The 20146-nt window shown below is 40.8% G+C and overlaps 1 protein-coding gene across 2 annotated transcripts; it reads left to right on the top strand.

Annotated features, from left to right (window-relative positions):
* The first annotated feature begins 648 nt into the window (after positions 1-648).
* LOC121952250 (sodium- and chloride-dependent GABA transporter 2-like) lies at positions 649-17581 on the top strand. 2 transcript variants are annotated; one of them, XM_042498807.2, is made up of 14 exons: positions 649-1037; positions 1167-1301; positions 1532-1672; positions 2160-2247; positions 2532-2664; positions 6698-6832; positions 8162-8265; positions 8488-8612; positions 9679-9791; positions 9881-10018; positions 11980-12082; positions 12278-12378; positions 13445-13615; positions 15030-17581. In XM_042498807.2, exons 1-14 carry the CDS (start codon positions 857-859, stop codon positions 15159-15161), a joined length of 1800 nt encoding a protein of 599 aa, XP_042354741.1. In that variant the 5' UTR covers positions 649-856; the 3' UTR covers positions 15162-17581. The 2 variants fall into 2 exon arrangements, with proteins under 2 accessions (XP_042354741.1, XP_087944577.1); XM_088088451.1 differs by lacking the exon at positions 1167-1301.
* Positions 17582-20146: the final 2565 nt, after the last annotated feature.

Raw genomic sequence — 20146 nt, 5'->3', positions numbered from 1 at the left:
CTGTCTATATTGTTTGACTGCACTCTGCATCAGCAGGAATGTCCCGTCCAAATGGACAGGGAACATTGTTAATGTATGTTATAAAGTCTATGGGTGTATGTGCATACTATATGGTGCAGACCATTTGTTGCGTTTACTCTTTGAATTATTAGACTTAAACTCAAAACCTAGCTCAAAATGCTTTGCCATTATTCAACTTAAGTTAAAGCAAATGTGTTAACACTGGGCAGAGGACTGGTATTGCAACATAACTACAAGGGCTGTAAAACTTGTTTAAAAAGTCATTATGGAAAAAATTAATTTTTGATGTGTCCTTCATGTGTTACAGTGATCTGTGTGAATGATGCAGGACAAACTGAGTGAGAGGTAGTGCCACCTAACGGTCAGTTGATCATCGGATTTTTCAGTGGCTTAAAAAAAGAAAAAGAAAGAAAAAAATTTATGAAATAATAATACACTTCTATATAATATTGGGATGATAGGCTACGCTCTTGCAAATTGATTCTCATTGCATTTTCATTACGCTGAACTGAAACACATCAGACGTGACCTCGTCTGCTCCAGACTGCTGATGATGTATACCGCCTCTTGCACTCACTACATACACCCCCAATGCACATCTACGTATCTCCAACGTAAATAGTGTCTGAGGCAAAACCATCCTCAGTCACCGGACTGACAGAGCAGCTGCTGACACTCTGCACACAACAATCACCGACAAGTCTCCACACTCCCTCTGCGGTCCGTGTGTCAGTACACAGTGGGGAAGGTTTTGACAAGGAGGCTCAAAGTCTCACGTGGGCACAAAATTAAGTTTTCAGATTTGTTTTAGGGAACTAACGGTGAGGCGGGGAAGATGGCCATGAAAGGCACATCCACACTTTCTGTGCCAAACGGACACTCAAAGATGCCTCTAGAGTTGGAGGGTCGGGGGCACTGGGGACACAAAGCCGAGTACATCCTGACTGTGATGGGTGCGATCATCGGACCTGGAAATGTATGGAGGTTCCCCTACTTGTGCTACAGAAACGGAGGAGGTGAGTGATTTTACACTGAAAACACTCTGTTTGTCACGTGGGACCATTATAATATCACTTGATTAATTCTCTATTATTTTTTCTATTGTTGCATTAAAAAGATCCTTCCTTTTTTATTTTTTTCGGCAGGTGTGTTTTTCATTCCATATATTCTCTTCATGCTTACATGCGGGATCCCCTTATTCTTTCTTGAGACTGCCTTAGGACAGTACACCAGCCAGGGGGGTATTACGTGCTGGAGAAAGATTTGCCCGCTTTTTCAGGGTAAATAATTTATTATTTTTTCTATATCTTCCTTTGAAAATTCCCGGACACGTGGGTATGAACGGCGCGCGTAATTACGCAAAAAAGGAAATTTTAAAACGACACTGAGTCAATTTAAATCAAGTTAAGCTAAGTTAAGCTTTTGGCCATATCACAGTTTGTCACCCGATTGGCTTTGGAGCTAGTCTAATCACAACATAAAGTATTCTTTTTCTTTTCTGTTTTTTCAGGCATGGGCTATGCCAGCCACTTAATCATCTCATTCAGTGCCACCTCCTATGTTATCATCATGGCATGGGCTTTTTTTTACCTGTTTTCATCCTTCAGTGCGGAATTGCCTTGGGCCACATGTGGACACGACTGGAATACAGGTAGGCTGTCCTCCTTTAAGACTGAGCTGTGGAAGCCTGTGGGTGTAGGGAAGAGCGTGTTTGGTAAAATAATTTACGCACTGTGGTAATTCGAATTAACAAGTGAGCAGATAAAAGAATCATAGAAAAATGAAGGTAAAAAAAGAAAAACAAAGTTTAAAGACCCCATTAAAAATTAAAGATTTAAAACAAACAGTGCATCAAATAATCTAAAAGTACACAGAACGAACAGTGAAGTAGTAGAGTGGGTTTAAAATATTGTTCATAAAATGAACATTTAGTATGAAGACACTTCAGGTGACATGCAGACTACAGATTTGATCATTTTACTGCAACATTGCTGGGAAAAACAAGCTGTGGATTTTCTGTGTAAATCTTGCAGTATATATCATTTGCATGTTATTTATGTGAGATGAAAAAAAGTATGTTTTACATTATTTTTTCCCTTTTTTATATTCTTTTTTTTAATCTATTCTTTTAATATTAGATGCATGTATGGACTTCAGCCATCCAAATCTGAGCCTCAGCATGAAATCCGGAGTGAATACCACTCTTCCTGTTGTGGAGTTCTGGCAGTAAGCAAGGGGTCAACTCACACAATAATTGAATGCGAATTGCTCTCTCTACCTCCCACTCTCTCTCTCCTCAGCCCTCCCATCTCTGATTTTCTCCTGCCTAACTCTGTCACACATCCTGACACTCAGTTTGTTTCCTTTCTGTCACCAGTCATTCAGTTTTGCTCCCCCTCTCACCCCCACCATTGTTCCCCTCCTCTCACCCCCACCATTGTTCCCCTCCTCTCACCCCCACCATTGTTCCCCTTCTCTCACCCCCATCATTGCTCCCCTCCTCTCACCAGGCACCGGGTTTTGAAAATTTCCAGTGGCATTGAGGAGATGGGCAGCTTGAGGTGGGAACTGGTCTTGTGCCTCATCCTGACTTGGGTCATTTGCTACTTTTGCGTCTGGAAGGGCATCAAGTCAACAGGAAAGGTTAGCTGCTGAAAGACTGAACAACATTAATAAATCTTTCACACATTTCTGTAAAAATCTGCCTAAAAGACTGGTCAAAATGAAGCTTTTTAAATGTTCAGCAGCTTAATTTTGTGAATTATAAGTTAAGTTGTAATAAATATAGACTACATATACAAACTAAGAATACAGCAAACATGTACAATGCAAAGTCAGAACAAAATGGCTTCTTCAGAATGAGGTCAATATTGGAAATTAACATAAGTGTGAAACATGGAATTTTACAACCACATCAAAATGATGCTCAAACAATCAATGTTTAGCTTTGGACATGTCTTGAATGCAACCTGGTGTAAAAACTTCAGAAGATCCATCCATCCAACCATTTTCTTCCGCTTATCCGGGGTCGGGTCGCGGGGGCAGCAGCCTAAGCAGGGAAACCCAGACTTCCCTCTCCCCGGCCACTTGGTCCAGCTCTTCCCGGGGGACCCCGAGGCGTTCCTAGGCCAGCTGTGAGACGTAGTCTCTCCAGCGTGTCCTGGGTCTTCCCCGGGGCCTCCTACCGGTGGGACGTGCCCTGAACACCTCACCAGGGAGGCGTCCTGGAGGCATCCTAATTAGATGCCCGAGCCACCTCATCTGGCTCTTCTCAACGCGGAGGAGTAGTGGCTCTACTTCGAGCTCCTCCCGGATGACCGAGCTTCTCACCCTATCTCTAAGGGAGAGCCCAGCCACCCTACGGAGGAAACTCATTTCGGCCGCTTGTACCCGTGATCTTGCTCTTTCAGTCACTACCCAAAGCTCGTGACCATAGGTGAGGGTAGGAACGAAGATCGACCGGTAAATCGAGAGCTTTGCATTTTGGCTCAGCTCCCTCTTCACCTCGACAGACCGGTGCAGAGTCCGCATTACTGCAGACACTGCACCAATCCGCCTGTCGATCTCCCGTTCCATCCTTCCCTCACTCGTGAACAAGACCCCGAGGTACTTACACTCCTCCACTTGGGGCAGGACTTCGTCCCCGATCCGGAGGGGGCACGCCACCCTTTTCCGGCTGAGAACCATGGTCTCAGATTTGGAGGTGCTGATTCTCATCCCATCCGCTTCACACTCGGCTGCGAACTGATCCAGTGAGAGCTGAAGGTCACGGCCCGATGAAGCCAACAGGACCACATCATCTGCAAAGAGCAGAGACCCAATCCTGAGGTCACCAAACCGGACCCCCTCAACACCCTGACTGCGCCTAGAAATTCTGTCCATAAAAGTTATGAACAGAATCGGTGACAAAGGGCAGCCCTGGCGGAGTCCAACCCTCACCAGAAACGAGTTCGACTTACTGCCGGCAATGCGGACCAAGCTCTGGCACCGGTCATACAGGGAACGGACAGCCCGTATCAGGGAGTCCGAAACCCCATATTCCCGGAGAACCCCCCACAGGACTCCCCGAGGGACACGGTCGAATGCCTTCTCCAAGTCCACAAAGCACATGTGGACTGGTTGGGCAAACTCCCACGCACCCTCAAGGATCCTGCCAAGGGTCCAGAGCTGGTCCACAGTTCCACGACCAGGACAAAAACCGCATTGCTCCTCCTGAATCCGGGGTTCGACTATCCGGCGGACCCTCCTCTCTAGTACCCCCGAATAGACCTTACCAGGGAGGCTGAGGAGTGTGATCCCCCTGTAGTTGGAACATACCCTCCGGTCCCCCTTCTTAAAAAGAGGGACCACCACCCCAGTCTGCCAGTCCAAGGGCACTGCCCCCGATGTCCACGCAATGTTGCAGAGTCGCGTCAGCCACGACAGCCCCACAACATCCAGGGCCTTGAGGAACTCCTGGCGGACCTCGTCCACCCCCGGGGCCCTGCCACCGAGGAGCTTTTTGACCACCTCGGTAACCTCAGCCCCAGAGATAGAGGAGCCCACCCCCGAGTCCCTAGGCCCTGCTTCCCCAACGGAAGGCGTGTTGGTGGGATTGAGGAGGTCTTCGAAGTATTCCTTCCACCGATCCACAACGTCCCGAGTCGAGGTCAGCAGCGCCCCGTCGCCACCATACACAGTGTTGACGGAGCACCGCTTCCCCCTCCTGAGACGCCGGATGGTGGTTCAGAACCTCTTCGAAGCCGTCCGGAAGTCGTTTTCCATGGCCTCGCCGAACTCCTCCCATGCCCGGGTTTTCGCCTCGGCGACCGCCGCACTTTGCTTGGCCTGTCAGTACCTGTCTGCTGCCTCCGGAGTCCCACAGGCCAAAAAGGCCCGATAGGACTCCTTCAGCTTGACGGCACCCCTTACCGCCGGTGTCCACCAGCGGGTTCAGGTGTTGCTGCCCCGACAGGCACCGACCACCTTACGGCCACAGCACCGGTCGGCTGCCTCACGGAACACGGCCCACTCGGACTCAGTGTCCCCGGCCTCCTCCGGGACATGGTCGAAGCTCTCCCGGAGGTGGGAGTTGAAGCTCCTTCTGACGGGAGACTCTGCCAGACGTTCCCAGCAGACCCTCACAATGCGTTTGGGTCTGCCAGGTCTGACCGGCGTCCTCCCCCACCATCGGAGCCAACTCACCACCAGGTGGTGATCGGTTGACAGCTCCGCCCCTCTCTTCACCTGAGTGTCCAAGACATACGGCCACAAGTCCAACGATACGACTACAAAGTCGATCTTGGAACTGCGGCCTAGGGTGTCCTGATGCCAAGTGCGCATATGGACACCCTTATGCTTGAACATGGTGTTCATTATGGACAATCTGTGGCGAGCACAGAAGTCCAATAACAAAACACCACTCGGGTTCAGATCGGGGGGGCCATTCCTCCCGATCACGCCCCTCCAGGTCTCACTGTCGTTGCCAACGTGAGCATTGAAGTCCCCCAGCAGAACGAGGGAGTCACAGTTGGAGTTTACCCCGGTGAATGAGAGGGTAGCCTCGCTCTGCCTTCGGGTTGGGGGACGGATCCTGACTGTTGTTTGTGCCTATGGTCCAAACAGCAGTTCAGAGTATCCACCCTTTTTGGAGTCCTTAGAGGGGGTGCTGGAGAGTGCTCCTTCTGGGGACTTCAGAAGATAAGTATTGTAAATATCACATTGTCTGCTCAAAATTGTTCAAGACAAGAGGAAAGGGAGGTCACACTAAATACTTTCAACGTTTTTTTCCTGGAATATTTGCATTTTTAATACTGTATACATATTTCCTTTATGTTGTGGTTGTATGTCAGTAAAGACACTAATGAGAAATAAATGTGTATGATCATTATAACCTTTCTAAAAAAAACTCCAAAGTTTAAGGTGGCCTAAGACTTTTGCACAGTACTGTAGGTGTGGGACAGAGGCTACAAATGTTTAAATCCTCCATGTGAGTTGTAAAACAGCCACTTAGCCACTCTTGTTTGCTGTTTTCATCACGGCGGAGAGTTTAAGACTCAGGCTGTGTTTATGTTCAGTATAGTTGTTGTTGGCAGTAGTCACTGTTGTTTTGCACCTACTTGTGAAATGAAAACAGTCTGAGGTATTTAGCTGGCTAGGTTTTGCTCACAAGTTTATTTAAGGGTCACAAGATTTGTAGGGGTTAGCGATGTTTGGGTTGTGGAAGTATAAAGGTTAAGGTTTTGTAGTTTTAAGGGTTAGGCCTATAGAAGGAACATAGTCGAGGATAGTGAGACAAGTTTATGTCTGGCTCCCAGAGGGAGAGGTGAAAGTGAACAGTTGATTGAGGGGTTAAGAGTCAGGGCTGTTCCAGGTCTTTAAGAGTCCTGATAAGTTGTCATGTATTAACAGGTAGCATGGCTTTGGTGGGTCTTTGGTCTTATTTAAATTAACGAAAGAGGCAATAAACCTAGACCCCAATTTGTATTCATTTTGTTCAGTGTTGTTTGAGGTATCACACCATTAGTGGATTCACTGATAAGTCCATTGAATGAAAATTGATCAGCAACTGAAAATTAAATAATTACTAAAGTCGTTCATGTACTAACCAAAGATGCCTAACATTAGTTGTTTCCTGATGTTGATGATGTATGATGCAAGCTGACTGTAACTTTCTTTGTTTCTTCGTCCCTCTCAGGCAGCCTTCTTCACAGCCACCTTCCCTTATGTTATGCTGTTGATTTTGCTCATACGTGGTGTTACCCTACCAGGGGCACTGGATGGGATCATTTACTACCTATACCCTGATATCTCCCGCCTCTCAGATCCCCAGGTAAGAACAAAGATGAGCTCTTTAGAGTAGAACAATGCTCCTCCTACACACAGTCATGCACATAGCAACACATCTTAAGTTGCCACATGTTGCAGTGGATTTCCACGTCTACATATTACACTCCAGGTATCCTTCTGCATCTGCTGCTGACGTTCTGTGATGTCAACAAATGCACATGGTGGGATGTCACTGCCCATATTAGGTTTAGACAAAACAAGAACATGGCAACCACTGCTAGGACGGTTAGGTTTAGGCAAAAGGTCACATTTAGGTGTAGAAAATACATCACATTCAGACAGGAAGCGAACACCAGAATCCGGCATGAAAGTCTATGGTTGGTTTGATCTATCTACCACCTATTAACACATCCTATAGTGAATTTCATGCTCCTTTTATTACCTTGTTAACGGCAGTGTTTTAACATGATGCTGTCTGCAGCGTAGCATGCTTACGCTACAGGTTCCACCTGCTGTCTGGCTGTCCAGTGGTGTACCATAACAATGTGACCGGTTCTGTCTGGCTGCATTCTCAGCTGAGGCTGCCCAGCGGCATATCATGCAGGCGCAAAATGTGGCTTTTGATGTTGGAAACTTATCCTGAAAGCACTACAAAAGCGGCGGACTTGACGATTTTGGAATGAGAAAAGGCTGCACATACACACACATGAATTATCAGCCTAGTCATGTGTGGAAAATGTTATCATTGTATGTTCTTGTAATCCATGGTTATGTTTCATTTGTAAGTTGTACATATTAGTGTTTCTAAAGTGACATAGTTCTGATTACAGGTATATAAGCTGACATTGTCATCATCAGCAGCATTTCCAGCCATATTGCACCACAAAATCTAGGTGTTTTTTGAGAGATGTCAGTGGCATTTCCAACCACTGTGCCACCAAAACGAAGAGTTTTTTTCTGGGACATCTGCGCATCTCCTGCAGCGATTGTGCCACAATTTGCCACATTTTTTGTTAAACATCTATGGCATTTACAGCCGTGACATTACCACCAACACTGAATGCTTTTAGTGAGACATTGTTGGCATTCCAGCTGCGATTGTCATCAAATGGTATGTTTTTTTTTTCTTTTTTAGTGTGACATCAGCAGCATTTCAAACAGTAATTTTGCCTTCAAATTTTCTTCCTTTTTTCAAATGAGACAGCACCAGCATTTCAAGTGGCAAATATGGCACAAAAACTAGACATTTTTTAGTGACACAGCATGAAACATTGAAAATTTAAGTTAAGTTTTAACATATCTGTTACATTATAATATAAAAATGTGCCAACATTTATTCTGGCAATGGGGTTACATGTGTTTGACCTTTAAGGTGTGGATGGATGCTGGCACTCAGATCTTCTTTTCCTATGCCATCGGCCTTGGGTTCCTAACCTCTCTTGGGAGTTACAACACGTACAAGAATGATTGTTACAGGTAACTATAGGCGTACTCTGTCAAAACTCTGATGCTGTGAAGCCAAGAAAAAAAATGTGATCAAGTGTAATCAGCTCATGGACCAGTAATTAACACAATTGATCAATACATACATAAATGCATTAAAAAAATAGTAAAACAAGCATCCATGTCTGCAACATTTTGCATTCTTCCACCCACTCCTCAAACACATTTCTAGAACTGTATTCATTTCTCTTTCAGGGACTGTTTCTACTTGTGTCTGCTGAACAGTGCCACCAGCATTGTGTCAGGTTTTGCCATTTTCTCTGTTTTGGGTTTCATGACCAAAGAACAAGGAGTGGATATTTCTGAAGTAGCCGAATCAGGCAAGTACAGACTTAGCTAAGTGAAACTTTATAGTCAGCAGTAGAGTAAAAAAAAACAGTATTAATACAGTTCCTGTTTGGCTTACTGGTGGAGCTTGTAGAATCAACCGCCTGACGCTGCACTCTGCTTAGCACTAACTTTTCACCCTGTGATGAAATTGTGTCAAATCATGCCATATTTCTTCATCCATATACCCTATCTTTCCAACCTAAGAAGCTTACTGGCAGACTTAATACACCTTCTGTCCTTTTTTCCTCTTGACTTATATGTACCTGGAAGTATCCAGCTCACTTCAGCTGAGTGTAATTTGTGGTAACAAGAAAGCAGAAGGAATGCAGAAAGAAAAAAAAAAAGATTTATGATTTAGTTTTGACATGTGATTGGCATAGTGACCGGTGAAATTACATTTTGGCATGTACCAAGAAATATGTCAACATTGACAGGTCTCAGACACTCTACTCAAAATTTCTCACCCAACTTGTAGACTTGCAGCTGCATGGAGAGATGTTTTTCCTGCTGCTATGACTTTTGGTACAAACATTCATGCTCACCTTTGAGGAATTGTAATCGCTTCAGTGATGCTCTGAATTTTATCTCATGCTATCATCAGGTCAAAAATTTAATTCCAATTTAATTTTGAATTTCTTATTCAGCTAAACATTATACCTGCTTACCATTAGCATGTTGGCATTGTCAAAATAAGCATGTTAGCATGCTGATGTTAGCATTAGTTCAAAGCAGCGGAAAAAAATCTAATATTTTGCTTTTTTAAAGTTTTTATGCCACAAGGTGAGAATTTAAAGTGTAAAACAGAGCCAGGACTCAAAATTTAAACCATTTTAACTCATGGTGATGCAGTTCTGTGCTTTGAACTCTGTCACTTCACACATTCTTTAAAATAAGATTTAAACTAAAACAAATATGGGATTTAAACAATAAAATAGCAAAAGTCCTCAACATAGAAAAGTGAGAATCACATACACTCAATTGAAATGTTCATCTGTTGCCTCTCATTTATGTTTGTGTTGTATCTTTAACAACAACATATGTGTGTATGTACTGTAGGTCCAGGGTTGGCATTCATTGTCTACCCTCGTGCTGTCGCCATGATGCCAGTGCCTCAGGTGTGGTCAGTGTGTTTCTTCATTATGATCATTCTGCTTGGATTGGACAGTCAGGTACGAGACAACCCTCTCTAAAAGATAAAGGACTAAATGAGTGAATGAATGGAGCCCTGACACTCTTTCCTCTCACTGGTTCCCTCCAGTTTGTTGGTCTAGAGTGTCTGATGACGTCACTGACTGATCTATTCCCAGCTTACCTACGCCGAGGCGTTAGACGTGAGCTGGTTCTGCTGGCTATCTGCAGTACCTGCTGTTTGCTGGGACTCTTGCTGGTCACTGAGGTCAGTACAGTGCACTCCAAGCTGTACATTTAGCAAAACCCTTCCTCAATGTTTTCTACTATGTTGCACTTCATTTGCCTTTAGAAACCAGCATAATATTACAGAAAGCAAAGCAGAGAAAGCAGTGTATGAAAGCGAATTAAAAATTAACAAAGTCGATCCAAATAACACATGATATGATCCAAAAGATGTTGCAAAAACAAGAAAATCCTGCCTGACATTAACCAAATTTACCCAACAGCATCTCCAAAGTATTGTATTTCATTTGTTTAATCTGCAAAAAAAAAAAAAAAGTATAAAAACATTGTGTTTTTCTTTTGGGGTGTGCGTTAAGTGTTGGACCATGTCTTGTCAGGAGTAGTGGCTCCTTGAATGCCAAACTAGTGGTTTCCATCTCGACCTTTAAGTTGAGCCTCATGTTAAACAGCAATGTATACTCATACAGTGGTTTGTATATGTTACAAAAATGCACACAGCAGTTCATATGATATCTAATCATTTAGCGCCCCATGCATGTCATAAAGTACGCAAAGTAAAGATATGTTGGTTAGGCGTACCTTAAAATACCTCATAGTTCACTCAATTTCATATGCTTCCAATATTTCGTAAATTCATTTAACAAGGACTTGAAAGTCCAAAACCAATGAATACTCTACTTTTTAGTATTGGCAAGCCTTTTGTACTATCATGTTTCTGTCAAAAGCAAATGCACTCTAGGTATTGCACTCTAGCTCACAGAAAAAAAATTGGCCTCAGATGTACCCCAACCTGTCTCTCTGTCTCTGCTAGAGGGCTTTTAGGTAAGTTTGCCAAGTGCACCAGCAGTCTTTCACACCAATTTTCGTAACTTACTGTTATGCTAATGGGTCTTTCACACTTAAGAAATCTTAGTCTTTAGAACTAAAGCCAACAGGAGTGGCAGAGCTGTCAGGGAGCTTCATCTCACAAAACAGTGAAGCAATGCTGTTATCCACTCAAATTAAATGTGCTGAATGAAACTCTTGAGAAAGATAGTTGATTGATATGTCTCATTCACAAGGCATCAAAAACCAATGCTTTGGGTGGGTTGTTGGACCACCAACCCAAAGCGTTGGTATTTGACAACATGGGAACAGTGTTTGTCAGTAACACTTTAGAGTAAAAATATTACTTTTCCACCAATGAATAGTGTAACTCATTACTAATAAAATGACAGTTAGAATATTACAGTTGACCCAAAACTAAATAACTTTTTACGTTCCTTTTATTATCACCTCAGTACGGAGCATAAATTATTGATGGCAGGGAGTAAAAAGTAAAGTAATAATATTACTTGTGAAAAAACTAATGAGTATTATGTCATATTTTTTGCATAATGAGCCATACACTGCCTGGAAATTAAACTCAACAATCAATGATCCTTCCTCAGAGTTACAGAAAGCACTTTTAAACAGTACTAAAACTGCACAATTCATTCAACATATCCTCATTAAATGATTCACACTTATGAAAATGAACATGTGATATCTTACAATTTTAGCAGCCCTACTGGTTAGGTTAGGGTAAGGAAGAGAATCATTGTTGGGCATGGCATGAAAAGATGTAACGTACTTAACTGAAAATAACTTAATGGTGATTTGGTTTCATGCGGGACACAAACAGCGGCCTCCTGGGTCAAAGTCCTGTCAAAGTTTATCATTGTTTGTGGATTTGTGTGGGGTTGTGACAGATCTTATTCTCTTAAATAAGATACAAGAATGAGGTAAAAAGAAAAGAAAAAGAGAAATATTCAGGTGTAAATCCAATTATTAAAAGTACCATTTTTAGGCTCATTCCTGTTTCTAACTTGCTTTGCTGGCTGATATGAAGAAGCTGATTTTGTTGTTGGATCAGTTTAGGAGCCCAGTTTAATGGTTAACCTCTGTTATTACCATCGCCATGCTTATATTGATCATTTTTGTTACATTTATCCTTTTTTGTAGGGAGGAATGTACCTGCTCCAGCTGCTGGACCATCATGTCTGCAGCGGCACCACCCTGCTCCTCCTCTCACTCTGCCAGTCTGTCAGCATCGCCTGGGTGTACGGTAAGTCATAGATAATACAACCAACCATGCAAAGACTAAATCTTCTTAACCAAACAGACACAACTCTTCTTCAGGTTAAGATAAACTTTTGTTGTAGCTTTTTTTTCAATGAGGCAAAACCCTCTGTATGCACACATGGTAAGCGTATAAGATCAGATAAGATTGTAATTTCTGATATATCTTTTTTCCTGAAAGGTGCTGACCGTTTCTATGGCAACATCACAGACATGATTGGTTATCGTCCATATCCATTGATGAAATACTGTTGGCGCTACATCACTCCCCTCTTCTGTTTTGTAAGGGATAAGTTCTTTCATTCACTGATGGTTGCTTCTTCCGTGTGTTGCTATCTTTCTCATGCTGGTTTCCATTTGATATATGATACATGTGTATATTCATGAGAGAAAAGGAGGGACAACCGCAGTTAGAATTATGAGCAGGATAATTGCAGGCAATGCACACAGCTTTGAATACACACACATCAATGGTGGATTTATTGTATTATGATATGTAGGAGAGAGCGGGGTCCACTTCACACAGACTACCTGAATGACAATGAAAAAAAATATCTTTGTACAGATACAAGTGTCTGCTAACAATTTATAAAGTCTTTAGAGCTTCAGCCAAACATGAAAGGTGCTATATACTAAATATACTAAAACTTGATAACTAAACTTATTACTGAGATATTAAATTTGGCTGCTTTCAGTGGCACCTATCAGCTCAATATGATTACCATAGGCTACATATAGCCTTTAGGTTTTTGTTGGCTATTGAGTTTGTTGCATTTTGCAAACAAACAAACAACAACAAAAAAAACAACCCCAAAACAAAACAAAAACAACATTATGAAGTTCACGCAGTAAATATTTACTCTGTCGCTTCACAGTGGGTCTTATTTAATTAGGAAAAGTCTTGTTTTTGCTTACATTATGTTAATTTGTGAGGCTCAACGTGAAGAGGGTGTGGCTGAGAACGAGCACAGTTAAATGACATAGACATAGACATAGTTGACCAGTTGATCTAACTGGCTAAAAAGGCACTATCCTTCTGTCCCAACCAGCCCCGCTCTCCCCTATAACACTTTTTTTTTTAACCTCCTCCCCCTTGACCCTTTAAGCTATACAGACCCCTAAATCCCCTCTTCAGCTACCACAGTCACATGTTAAATTGTGCATGTGACAATATAAATGTGCATCAGATTCATTAAAGAACTTACATTTATGTTCTATTTATATTCCTTTCCCAAGTGTTTTTATATGATTTGTAAGGTTACAGTTCATATTGTGTCTTTCGTTGCACACAGTTATGTAAATACAGACTGTAATGTAATATGAATCCATTTGTCTCCTCTGATCACAGGGCACGTTCATCTTCTCTATTGTCAAGTACTCCCCACTGAAGTTCAGCAACACATATGTTTATCCACTCTGGGCCAACATCTTGGGCTGGTTTATTGCCACTGTCTCCCTCTCCCTCATTCCACTCTTTGTGTTATATAAAATAATGCATGGAAAAGGAACTCTCCGACAGGTGAGCATGAGCATTTTGTTTCTCTTTGAATCATAAAAGTAATGTTTGGTACATTGTGCTTCTGCCAATAAGCAGAAAGTTACATTGGAAAGCTCAAATAACCACTGACCAACTGATTTTGATCAAACTTTTAACCTCTGATACAGATTATGCTCATTTTATGTTTGCTAAGAGTTGAAATCCAATTGTGCTGGCATTTATTTAAGTAAACAATGTTTAAAAAAATGTAAAAAATATGTTTTGATTTGCTTAAGGGTTGTCTGGGTGTGCGTGCAGTTATTAATAAAGAGCTCTATGATCTGGGTTACTGGCACAGTTGAATGTGTTTGTGTTGGCCACACTCTAATGTTGGCTGTACATCTAGTGTATAAAACAGATTCCTGGCCTTTCTCCAGCATTTCTAAACAGGATATCTAAGAACCTCCTCTATATGAACAAACACAACGTTGTCAGCTTTTACTTTCTTAATGCAGGACACCATTTCTGGCTTTGGCAGAAAGTAACTCAGTTAACTTACTTTAGTTTTTCTATTGTCTGCTACTTGATCTATATACTTGCTATATTGCTACAAGTTACTTGTTCTTCGCTGATTCAGATTAATAACACAAAATGTAATATATCTAAACAAATAAATGATGACATAATATTAAAGATTAAGGTAACACTTTCTTGATGCCCAGGGGGAAATCCCCATGCTTCAGGTAAAGTTTAAGTACTTACATTAGCCTTGTCTTTACCAAAATGATTTATGTTTACATTAATGTTTGAATAATTAGAATCTATTTTGCATAATGGGTACTTTAACTTTTGGTATTTAAAGTATATCTTGAGTCTTTATCAGTTTTTTTACACTGTGGTATTGCTACTTCTATAAGATCTGAGTACGTCTTCCACTGCTGAAGTCTGCTGATATTTTAGATTACACTTATTGTCAACTAATACCATTAACAAAAGATCAACACCAATGATGATTTGATCCTACAAAGAAATATCATGTGTGCATCCAAAGAGAAATCAGCTCAGCCTTGAGTGTACTCAAACGCTTGTGCCAAATTTGAGGGGTTTTTTTTGAGATACTGCTTTCACAAGATTGAGACAAATGCAATCACCAAGGCCTTGAACCTTGACCAACAAGATCTAATCAGTTTGTCCTCAAATGTACTCGAATGTTTGTGCCAAATTCCCACGGTCTTCATGAGATTTAGAAGAATAAGGTAGATGCAAGGGCACAGTGACCTTGACCTATGATCATCTAAATCTAACTGCTTCTTACTTGAGTCCAAGTGGACACTTGTGCCAAATTTATAGAGAGAAAAAATCACTTCTGATGCACACAAAGTAATAAAGAATGCAATATGTGCCATTATCAGCTATTCAGTGAATTTGCCATCACTCTTTTATCTTTTTTCCTCAGCGATTCTTGTTGCTCTGCCAGCCTGTGGACGACCTTCCCTTGGATGAAAAATATCTTTCTAACCTGGGAACCAATGTAACTGCTGCACACACGGAGCTCAAACCTTTGTCCGAAAATGGGGAAACTCATTAAGTAGTGAACACAAACAGGAGGTAATCATTAATAAATCTATATTATGAAGTAATTCCAAAACATGTCTCGGAGGGTGCTTCTGTGCTTCTGTTTGTGCACCGAAGCAATCTAAAACCCTGACAGACTACTCACAACTTACTTTGTCAAAAGACATTTGGAAAATAGCTTTAAACCTTAAGTTTAAGATTGGGTGTGAAGTTAAGGAATTTTGATTATCTTTCCTTTTAATCCAAAATTTCACTTTAAGATGACAGATACAGGCCCTTAACTTCAACTGCAGCTTTTTAAAAAAAAATGTAACGCATATCAATATATCTATCTATCTATCTATCTATCTATCTATCTATCTATCTATCTATCTATCTATCTATCTATATATATATATATATATATATATATATATATATATGATATAATCAAACTGTGTCTTTTGGCAAAGATGGATTTGTTTTATTTTTCTATAAACTAAAACTAAACTATGAATGTCTTCTGAGATTCTACCATTTAAAGCTCACATGCACACATGCCAAGGAAGTTCAAAAGAGGACAAGTTATGGTTTTAAATTACGTCCCACCATTAAGGTTCAGCACAGTGAAGCCTGGTCTGCAGGTGCCAAAAGGCTCAAAAGCTGGCACACTATCATAGAACAATAAAAGACCATGAACAAACACTTTCTATGTGCAAACGCTCTACTGTATATCAGGTGCCATCAATTTGAGTTTAGCTAAAAGTTCTGTCAGGCCGAGTGCACCTAAGGAGACTCACGCAAAAAGCATCTGAGTGGACACTGTCCCTCTATTTATTGCACCGTCTGCTGTAACCTTTCAACATCACAGCTTCAGTTACATTGTGCACGTGTCATACTGCAACCTTTCATGGGGTCAAACCATGTCCCATACTCTTTTGAACAGCCTTGACACACACACTAACATCACAAAAGCCAGTCTGTTGATGACTGATGCATTGCATTTCAGTGTTTTTTTTCAGGATTTTTAATCCTGTTTTTTTTTGAGGGTGGGTGGTGGTGGTGGGGGGTTTCAAACTATTTACAAAGATACAGCATTACGCTGTTTTATTGTGCATGATACATTAACCAAATTTGTATTTTAAAAATTAACCAACATGTCTTAATCATTATAATAAAAATAATGATAAACTTTATTTATGTTGCACCTCTCATACAAACGAATGCAGCCCAACATGCTTTACAATAAAGTAATCACATTTACAGTTTAAAGCTGTCCAGCAAATTCATGAGCTCCACTGCTCTGGAGTCAATCTGTTGTTGATATGAATATTTATGTCTCCATTCAGGATTACTCTATCATATCAAGTGACACCAAGAGAGGTCAGTTCTGAGAATTCAGATTGATATTCAAATGATGTAGATTCACGTAGGTCAATGTCATTATGCAATCCCTCCTGCTCTCCTGTTTTGTCTGACTGACTAATAAACGTAACTTGTAATTTGGAAGACAAGCCTCTATCAGTGCTGCTACACCAGAAGTACTGTTTAGCTGGGTCTCAACCAAAAACATAAAATGCAGATTCTTTTTGATGATCAGATCATTAACAAAAAAGGATTTGACTTTCTGACATTAAAAAGAGCTAATTTCAACTGTAGGGACTCTGTGACAGGAGAGGAGACTGGTTGTGGCACAACATTGACAAAAATTACTGAGAAAGGTACCAGATGGTCTGTGAATGCTACCATGTGTTTGACCATGCCACTGGCTGTTTCAACCTTTCTCTGTGTAGTGCTGCAAAATATCTGTATCTCCATAAATATCATGTGTGCAATGTCTGTCTTTATATAACCTCTTTTTTACTCTTAAAACTGTTGGGAGTGCCTTATAACAACACATACAGGTTATTTCAACTTGACATACTGTAGCTGTAGGTTTGTGCACCTACAGAATGGGATATTGAGCATGGGTTCAACCCAGGTTTAGCCATTCATAATGGTCAAGAATGCTTAATTTTCATCATCATTGACCTAGGGGTCAGATGTATGAACAATGTGTATGCTTTTCCCAACCCATAAACTAGTATTTATCCAAGATGAATATGCGGTTAGAGTGTGCATACTTAATGCATACTGCAGATGCATGTCTTTAGCATTTGAGCCATCATTGCCCTGTTCACAATTGTTAGAATTTTATTCTGAATTGTGAAGCACTTTTTTATGGCAGTTTCAACATGAGCACTATCATTGATCATCCTTCCGACGAAAATAGCGTGCATGCATATTTCTGTCTGTGCATATAGTCGTGAATTTACACATAGTTTTATTCATCTGGCCCCTGGTACTTTGTCATGTTTTTAAAGTGTTATCAGATGTATTTTTTCTACTCCATGTATGCAAATTATGGATGAACAAATAAAACAAATAATAAGGGATGGCAGATGGTGAAAATTATCATGTGTATGCTGATGTTATTACTTTATGTTCAGAGTGCATTAGCCTTTTCCAGCAGACAGTAGTAACTTGTCATAGCAAGATAAGATGTGTCACTGTGCATCAACAAGGGCTTTGCTGTATTAAATTGTAAGATGTGATAGTGAGTTTGCATTTTATGTTTTATTGCTTAGTTCACTCTTTTATAAGCCGAATAGTGTTGGCAACAATTTATATTTCAAGTTGTCTGTGAAGCTAATTCAGCCTTGGCTCCGTGAAATGCAATGTATGCAACACTACAAAAATCGTTTTATTATGGAAGAAGTAACTTCTATTGACATAGGATAGCATTAATATCTTACTTGATAAGTTTAATGATTGGGGCGTCACCAGTTCAGTATTTGACCAAATGTCTCCCCTTTTGTTTTTGAGTTATGAAGTGTCCATATGTGTTTTTACAGAACATTATATAGTTACAGTGAAGTTGACCTTTGACCTTGTAGATATAAAAACGTCGTCACTTCATCATTTTTTTCCCCATAAGACGTGTGAAATTTTGTCATAATTAGCATATAAATTCCTGAGTTATGGCCAAAAACATGTTTTGTAAAGTCACAGTGATCTTTGACCACCAAAGATCTAATCATACGTATGTAAGACTCAAAAACATAATGCATGCGGCCATTGCTTTTGCCATTGCTCTAGTAGCATAAAAATCCATCACACACCTAGCTGACATTTATACCTCTTTTCCACCAAAATAAGTGAATGCACGTGTGTTTGTCAAACATGGGTAAACATGCTAAAAATAGGCTATAGACTGCTTTCACATTGCCAGTAGAGCAGAGTGTACACAGCTCTGTAGCAGTTAAGTGTGTGTGTGTTGGACAGGCCAGCAAAAAGGTAAATAGGAGAAAGTGACGCGTCATTGCAGCTCGCCCGTCAAGGAGCTGAAATTAGTGCATTCACAGGGTTGTTTCCATCAGTGCCGATCAGTGATTACTACACTTGACTACTGCAGAGTCACTTCACTCAAGTGTAAATGCTGAACGTACCCATTTCCATTGCATTAAAAAGGAAAATGTTAGCAAGTGTTGTCGTGTTTGTTATGCAGTGGGAATGAGGCTATATAGTAAGACTTGTGTTTCAAAATCAGAGGTCACAGGGAAATCAACTTGAAAGAAATTAAATAAGAGTTGCTGGGAAATCCATAACTAAATAATCATTAGCTTAACTTATTGCACTCTCTAATGTTTGACTGCAAGTCAGAGTCTCACAAGAATAGGTGCCCAATTTCCTGTAGTCCTTTAGTACATTATATCTTATTTGACATCTTAATTGGTAATACATGAAAACCAGTCATCTCTCTGCCAAGGTACACTGTTAGCAACAATGTGAAAATGACAGATTGACAGGGACAAATGAGTACGCCCTTCAAAGTTGGATGATGAAAAGAAAGCAAGTAAATATATCAAACGGTTATGATGTCTAATTTCAGTTTTTATTAACGACTACTTAAGTAACGGGGTGATTTAAAGTACCAACCACTAGGATATAAGTCCCAGACCCAGAATTGGTCTTACATATTTTACATTTTTTTCCCTTTTCCGTAACCGCAACAATGGCTGTTTCATCTGTTTTGTAAGGGTTCAGTCTTTTATTAACTGGCATGTAATTAATTTCTTTCTTTCACGTTTTGTTACTGTCGATGCTTCAACATGTGGACAGGGGGAAATGAAGGTCAAACTACCACCCTGTGATATATAATGTGTTTATAAGAGAGAAGGAATGGACTGGAGAGCCACCACTGTACTCAAACATTTAATCTCTAGCACATGTTTCACATAGTTTCCTCACTCAAAGTTCACACAGTTGACGAATATGCTTCTCCCAGGAAAGTCCTGTGGGAAAAATCTGTTATTTTGTGACCTAACCACCACCTGAGCATACCTCCTGACAGGACTGCTTTTTAATTTTAGGTGAGACTCACTGGTACCCATTTTTGTTCAGATAACTTAAGATGAGAGCTCTAAGGACCCCTCTGAAAAAACAGTCATGTCACTTTCGCCAAAATGTAGCCAAACTTTGGACCATTATTTAGCCCCCCTCCTGACAAGCTATGCTGACATGGTTGGTACCAATAACTTAGGTTATCTAGTTTCACAAGATAGCACTACATACACACTAGCTTACTATACAATTATCAAGATCAAGACAACTTTATTTATCCCAAAAGGGTAATTCAGTTTACAGTCGACAAATCGCACAAAACAGTAAAGACAGTATAAAACACACACAGTCAACAGCAGCATTCAAACATAGTCATGTCGGCGCGACAGATCAACAGATGGACAACCCGAGCACAGCAGCAACAACACACAGATCACTACATGGGCAAAAATACTCAGCCATAAAGCGACCCTACAGATACAGCGACAAGGATAAAATAAATTCATAAAACATGCTGCTCCCCAGATTTACCGCACTGACCCTTGTGACCACTAGTTAGGCCTACTGCTGTCAGCAGCATTTAAAAGTCTGATGGCGGAAAGAAATAAAAGAATTCGAATATAACAGCTCAAAGGG

This window comes from Plectropomus leopardus, chromosome 15 (genome assembly GCF_026936395.1).
Source record: "Plectropomus leopardus strain MGB_pleo_1.0 chromosome 15, ASM2693639v1, whole genome shotgun sequence".
In the NCBI taxonomy this organism is placed as follows: Eukaryota; Metazoa; Chordata; class Actinopteri; order Perciformes; family Serranidae; genus Plectropomus; species Plectropomus leopardus.
The sequence above is the reverse complement of the archived record's forward strand: the minus strand, read 5'-3'. Positions and strand labels throughout refer to the sequence as shown.